Source organism: Oncorhynchus gorbuscha, linkage group LG26 (genome assembly GCF_021184085.1).
Source record: "Oncorhynchus gorbuscha isolate QuinsamMale2020 ecotype Even-year linkage group LG26, OgorEven_v1.0, whole genome shotgun sequence".
NCBI classification, from domain to species: domain Eukaryota; kingdom Metazoa; phylum Chordata; class Actinopteri; order Salmoniformes; family Salmonidae; genus Oncorhynchus; species Oncorhynchus gorbuscha.
The window spans coordinates 33959653-33967091 of NC_060198.1; the positions used below are offsets into that span (position 1 = coordinate 33959653).

General features: G+C 41.7%; 1 protein-coding gene across 1 annotated transcript; it reads left to right on the forward strand.

Annotated features, from left to right (window-relative positions):
• Positions 1-3020: 3020 nt before the first annotated feature.
• On the forward strand, positions 3021-7439 carry LOC124016144 (thyrotroph embryonic factor-like). Its single transcript, XM_046331677.1, has 4 exons — positions 3021-3284; positions 3980-4384; positions 4795-5012; positions 5270-7439. Exons 1-4 carry the CDS (start codon positions 3245-3247, stop codon positions 5483-5485), a joined length of 879 nt encoding a protein of 292 aa, XP_046187633.1. The 5' UTR covers positions 3021-3244; the 3' UTR covers positions 5486-7439.

Consider the following 7439-nt stretch of genomic DNA (forward strand, 5'->3'; position numbering starts at 1 on the left):
TGGTCACAGATACCTTATAAAAAGTAGGGGCATGGTTCAGAAAACCAGTCAGTAACTGGTTTGACCACCATTTGCCTCATGCAGCGTGACACATCTCCATCGCATAAAGTTGATCAGGCTGTTGATTGTGGCCTGTGGAATGTTGTCCCACTCCTCTTCAATGGCTGTGCGAAGTTGCTGGATATTGGTGGAAACTGGAACACTGTCATACACGTTGATCCAGAGCATCCCAAACATATCTGGTGAACATACAGGCCATGGAAGAACTGGGACATTTTTAGATTCCAGGAATTGTGTACAGATCCTTGTGACATGGGGCTGTGCATTATCATGCTGAATCATGAGGTGATGGCAGCAGGGGAATGGCACGACAATGGGCCTCAGGATCTCGTCACGGTATCTCTGTGCATTACAATTGTCATCACTAAAATGCAATTATGTTTGTTGTCCGTAGCTTATGCCTGCCCATACCATAACCCCACCGCCACCATGGGGTGACATCAGCACACCGCTCATACGACATCATACACGTGGGTTTGCGGTTGTGTGGCTGGTTGGACGTATTGCCAAATTCTTTAAAACGAAGTTGGAGTCAGCTTATGGTAGAGAAATTAACATTATATTCTCTTGGAACTGCTCTGGTGGATATTGCTGGCATTGTGAGACAAAACTTTACATTTTAGAGTGGCCTTTTTATTGTCCCCAACACAAGGTGCACCTGTGCAAGGATCATGTTGTTTAATCAGCTTCTTGATATGCCACACCTGTCAGGTCAACAGATTTTCTTGACAAATAAGAAATTCTCACTAACATGGATGTGAACAAATTTCTGAACAACATTTTTTAGAAATAAGATTTATGTGTGTATGAAACATTTCTGGGATATTTTATTTCAGCTCATGAAACATGGGACCAACACTTTACATGTTGCATGTATATTTTAGTTCTGTAATAATTGATCGTAAATGTTGTGACCTGACTAAATAATATCCATCTTCAAGTACTGTCTGTACTGGTCTATTAGATTGGAATTTGTATAAGCTTGTCAGAGTCTATATAACTTTATTTTGATTTTTTTAGGTGCTAGTCTAGATACAAGGCAGCCTACTGACCTATTTTATGGGCTCATATCTCCTGTATTTTAACCTAGATAACTATTTGTGGCAAGTTCCTCCCTCATGTACCCTCTTAGACTTTTGTTTACTATGTAAAAGTTCAGATGTACTGTTACTGTACCACTCTGTTGTGTATCTTGTACAGTGAGTGAACAGTTGAGCTGTTGCATATAGAGAGACCTGCTAGAATAACATTGCATTGCATCATATGTTGTTGCCATAAAGGTTCATATTGCCTGAAGGTCAGACCTAAAGCCACTGTACAAACTGTCTTCATACAAAATATGACACTGAACTAAATAGATAAGACATAGGTGAACTAAAACTAGAACTAGAGCATGGCGCTTGTAACGCCAGGGTAGTGGGTTCGATCCCCGGGACCACCCATACGTAGAATGTATGCACACATGACTGTAAGTCGCTTTGGATAAAAGCGTCTGCTAAATGGCATATATTATTATTATTATAACTAAACTAATCAGATTTAATTCACCCAATGAATGAAGCCCTTAATTGGTTCCAGGTATGTCCAACATGGGCTACTAAGTATTGTTGTTACTATTTTTGGAATGACTGATTTGCAGTGGTGGAATGTGTTCAGTACATCATGATCCCGTCTGAACATCTTGCAACAACAAAAAACAGACTGATGTTTATTGAAGCTCCATTTGGATACGCGTGTGCGCGCAGAAATGTGAGAATTCTAGTCTATCAGCATATCGGAAACCATTATCAATATAACAATTTTATTGATGTGGTGTAAGGTGAGGGGATATGACTCATATGTTATTAACACGTTTCCAATCCAATGGTGGAACGGTTGTGCTGGGTGTAAATACATGATAGGGACAAGCCAGCTGTTCAGTATAGTGCGAGGTTGTGCTTCCTACCGCCGCGCTGCTTTTGCACGTGCCATAACCACGCCCCTCAACAGCTTGTCTCTGCACGTGAAGGAGAGAAAAGAACACACGTGTTTTGTTTTTGGGCACGAGTGTGTATACAAATGCATCAATGTATAATGCATCCTGTCATCATGTATTGCAGAGGAGAAACTGGATACAACGCATCTTCATATAAAACGTAAGTAAGCATCCAATATCGGCAGGGATCCTCAACTAGATTTAGCCGCGGGCCAATTCTTTCTTAAGCGAGAGGTCGGGGGCGGGCCATCATAATATATACATGATTAGGCCACCTATCATCCCACTCATTCCTAATTGGCATATATCACTCCTCGCCTGTCCAACTGATAGCTAAAATGTGATGAGAGTTCTGGCACAAAAATGGTCCCAGTGCATCACTGAGGTGGGTGATACACATTAATGTTGGGTGAGGTGAGTTTCATCCTACTATGTATAGCGCTTTGAGTACCTCAGTTGGTAGAAAAGTACTATAAAAACCCAATCAATTGTTAATCATTATTATTATTATATGATCACATATGACTCTATGAGTGGGAATACTTGGGAACATATGTGCAAAATTAAAATCACTTGGAGCTGATTTCTTGGTGTTTTTATCTCCAACAATGAAAACAAAAATGTCTAAAAAAATATCTGAAAACTTGGGGGCCAAATAAATGTCGCGAAGCATCCTTGTCCTCGTCTCCTCCAGTTCCCAGGGTCAGTGAATGGCCATAGTCATAACGTTATATATCTATCTGGTTTAGCTAAATGTAGCAACAATAGGAGTCGGGAGACACTTGTTGACATTCTGCACGCAATGTACAGTTATTTCCGTACGAAGGAATGAAACGGAGTGTTCCTTCAGCCAATAAACTCCCGGTGGGTTCTACTGCTTCTGTTGTGTCTGGCTCACCATCGGCTTTTCAATGTCAGCTACTTAATATTAAAAGCTCCATTTGTGACCAATCCGCGCCGAGTATTTTCTGAAGAGGCGTATAGCTCATGAATAAGGAAACAGTGCTCGCTGTATGCTTCAACTGATGGGATCTGTGGTGTTTGTTATGATAACATTTTAATTTGTGAAACAGGTTTCAAAGCAACAGACGGAAACACTGCTTTGACTTAATTTATCCACGTATATTGCTAACAGTGACTACATTCAAGTCGTCTCTGCAGCCGAGGTCGAATCCACAGAAATCGTTTCCTATTGTTTTGAAGAAGATTATGGACATTCCCCCACCTAATATTCTCGAAGGCGACGATGGTAAGACTAGCCTACTGGTTTCGTGTTGGATGAATTGAAAGATACTTTCCAATTGACACATTTTTACGTGAACTGCATAGATCTGATGTGATCGTTGACTTCGCGGACATGTTGACTGGTGTATGGAGACGTAGTAGTGCTTCCAATGAGCGTTTGTGTACCCTCAAACAACTGGACACATTTGTTTTTTTTAATCAGCTGTGTTTGATAATTATATGTGACTAGTACAATAGTTGTTCAAATGTGTCAAGCATAGAGCAGTACTGGGGAAGGAAACCCTTTGTACATTCTGAGTGCTGTGCCAGTTTCCCCTGAGGCACTGAACTGAGGGAGGAAAAAAGAACATAAAGTTCTCACACCTCCCTACTTGTCCTAGAGCACTGCAGTCAAACCATTTTTTCACATACAATATGAGTACATAATTGTCTTGCATTTGAAGGGCAATTAATATTTATTTTCATGTTTGTTTTTGTGTTTAGGGGCTGTGTTGACAAGTCCAGATTTCCCTTCCCCATTTTGTTATGGGTTGATGCACCCCCCCCTTTTCTTTTACCTCATTCTGTAATTTCACCACCTTTCTTTCTACTTCTTTCCATGACATCGGACTTCTATCTTCCTTTATTTACCATTCTGTTTGTGTTCACATGGTCGTGAAACCGTCACCCATTATGCTCTTCACGGTTATCTCTCCACAGAAATAGAGAAGAAGAAGTTGTGCTCTGCCGATAATGGCGAGGCCGGTGTTGGAGGGGCCAGTGGTGGGACTGGAGGTACAGGCATTGGAGGGGTGTCCGCCTCCCTTACCCCTGCCATCTGGGAGAAGACCATCCCCTATGACGGGGAGACCTTCCACTTGGAGTACATGGACCTGGATGAGTTCCTGCAGGAGAATGGCATCCCAGTCACCCTAGAGGAGGAGCTGCAGAAGAGCCTGGCCCAGGAGGAAACCAAGGGGACAAGACCCCCTTTCACCACCTCTGACACAGAGACTGTCACACTCACCTTAGAGCCAGCTGAACAAGAGAAGGAAGAAGAAGATGGGGACGATGAAGATGCTGTGTCTGGGTTTGAAGCAACAGAGGTTGAAGTGTCTAAAAAAGGTACATTGTTGGAGCCCATTTGTTAAAAGCCCAGACATGGTACCACTGTAACAAATTCTACCTTTGAACTCAACATGCATATATACTGACACTGTAATAGATGCTTGCAACATGCGGACACTAGATACTCCCATATTGTATTCAAATGTCAAATAGATGTACCTGACGCACTCGACACCTTGCCTCCAACACACACACAGACACATGTACGTGTGAAACCTGAGCTCTACAGCATTAGCAAATGTCAGTATTCATATAGCGCTGACCTTATGATGTCTTAAGGAAAAAATGAAGCAAACCGTTGTGAATTTTCAATTAACTATAGCCTTCAAGATTATAAAAACATACTTAACAGCCACCAAATTAATTAAAAATATACTCCTCATTGAATTCACTTTGTCTCCCTCTAGAGGGGAAGTCTGCAGACCGACTCACACCCACTCCCATCGACCCGGAGGACATTGAGGTGGACATCAACTTCCAGCCGGACCCCACAGATCTGGTGCTGTCCAGCGTGCCTGGGGGTGAGCTGTTCAACCCACGCAAACACAAGTTCTCTGATGAGGACCTCAAACCACAACCCATGATCAAGAAGGCCAAAAAGGTCTTTGTGCCCACTGAGCAGAAGGTAATATGAATATGGTGAATATTTGTTTCAGGGAGGAGATGAATGATGGAACTGGTTGTAAGATAATGAGAATGTAGCCACTGCAATTGGGCACCAAATAATCATTGGTTGATGAAGATTGTAGTATCACTATGTTACACCAGCAAAATTTAATGAGTGAGTAGTAAGCCATGAAATAAAGGGGCTTGTCTGGGATTAGGGATGTTTCCACAACACTGATTCTATTATTTTGTATTAAAATCCTCTGTCTCCCACAGGATGATAAATACTGGTCGAGGAGGAAGAAGAACAACGTGGCAGCCAAACGTTCACGTGACGCCCGGCGGCTGAAGGAGAACCAGATCACAGTGCGCGCTTCGTTTCTGGAGAGGGAAAATGCGGCGTTGCGGCTACAAGTGGCTGAGTTGCGAAAGGACTGTGGTCGCTGCAAGAACATTATGTCCCGATATGAAGCCAAATACGGACCATTGTAAGGGACAAACTTTGTCTTTCAAGAAAATAACCGAAAAATAAAAATGCCCCCCAAAACGCCGACAAAGAGAATCTGAATTGCACTGCTTTCATGGTGAACACCGGTCACTGCGTCAAGTTCTAGATCCTTTCCAACATGACAGTGGAGGAATGGATACACACTGTCAGTGAGCCCGGCAGCAACATGACGAGAGGTGGACACGAAGGGTTGTAGAGAGCGACTGGCTCCTACACATACAGGGACTCAATTACTACTAGTCAGGTCTTATCACTGGCCAGACGAGTCAGAGAAAGCTGCTGGAGAAGTTACACACACATTTATACAGCGTATTAACGGGTTGTTTTGTGGACCAAAGCATGAACATCATCAATGATCAGTAGTCAATAATGAAAGTTGTCCCCCTGCCCTCCTCTTCCCACTGTTTGCAGTAACTGACTGTCTCTCCCCTCTGTTTCAAGTACTCATGCAGAGGCTCTGAAGAAGGACATGTGAACTCTTGATTTATTCATAATGGAGTAGGGGAGAAAACAATGAATAACAGACAGGACCGATTGAGGGCTGCACCGCCATGATCTTACACAGAGAAATTAATTGATATTGGGGCGACAGGGTAGCCTAGTGGTTAGAGCATTGGACTAGTAACCGAAAGGTTACTGACAAGGTACAAATCTGTCGTTCTGCCCCTGAACAGGAAGTTAACCCACTGTTCCTAGGCCGTCATTGAAAATAAGAATTTGTTCTTAACTGGCTTGCCTAGTTAAATAAAGATAAAATAAGAGAGAGGGCGAGATAGTGGTGTTGTCTGGTCTTTGCTTGTACCACACTGAGGTGTGTGTGTGTGTGTGTGTGTAGAGAACTACATAGTATTCTCCCTGCATCACATAGATTGTGTTACCCCTGTTTTGCACTCAACCCTTCCAAGGCAACACCTTGTGGGTGAAGATTAGATATAGGGGCGGGTACTTTTTTCCTATTACGACATGACCCACACACATGCTTCTAATATCTTTCCCCCAAAAACAGTATTTTGCTCATAGGTCAGTAATTAATAAGGGCCCTCAATGGTGGAGGGGTATTTTACTATGTTTGTTGGTTTATTTCATTGCACACTGCAAGTAGAGGGCACTATCTATTTGTGCCTCCTGTAGTTTGTCTGGGATTGAGAGTCAGTTATTCTGTCAATATCTGTTTTTTTTTTCATCTTAATTTACTGCTATTCCTTATGTTTGTTGAATAGCTATTATGATCAATGCTGTATTTTAACAATCTGTCAGATTTATATTTCTTTAGAGGAAAGAAAACAATGACCCAATGACTAAGCAGGGATCTCAACTGTGGTTTTTGATGTTTAAAAAAAAAAAAAAGGTTTTCAACCAGAATTTTACAGAAATATATATTTTTTTCTAAAGACAATTTCCTATTTACCTCATCCAACACTTCCATTGTTTAATGCTCCTATCTTATTGGATACCAATAATTTTGAAGGGTTGGGGTGCCTACGACAATGTTGACAGGAATTGTGAGCACAAGAAAGGTGGGTTTGGTTAAGTTTGATAAAAAATTATAGGTCAAGGTACAGAGTCGACGCAGAGTTCTGTTTGTCAAAGTGGCTGTGCCTCAATTGTTGCAAATCTACATAACAGACTGCTAAGTAAAGGGACTCAATCTCTTAAGTGTCTGATGAATTTGTGTTCCTGTGCCGATCTTCATTATGATTGCATATTAGAATCATACATGTGGCAATAATATTAATTTGACTCTGCTTTGTTTCTGGTGTGTTTCTGTAAAATAACTATGATAGACAAAATGTTGAAATGGCGCAAAGTAATGTGTGCTTCCAATTAAGTTTCCCAGTAATCCTGCTGCACGAAAATGTGTTAATGGTGTAATGATTGCATCTGTTTTACACTAAGTGTATGTACTTGTGTCTGAAAATTAAAGGATCAAAACAAATA

Coding starts and splice junctions, on each gene's coding strand:
- LOC124016144 (XM_046331677.1), top strand. CDS start 3,245: ATGGACATTCCCCCACCTAATATTCTCGAAGGCGACGATG. Junction 3,285..3,979: donor TATTCTCGAAGGCGACGATG/GTAAGACTAGCC, acceptor ATCTCTCCACAG/AAATAGAGAAGAAGAAGTTG. Junction 4,385..4,794: donor GGTTGAAGTGTCTAAAAAAG/GTACATTGTTGG, acceptor GTCTCCCTCTAG/AGGGGAAGTCTGCAGACCGA.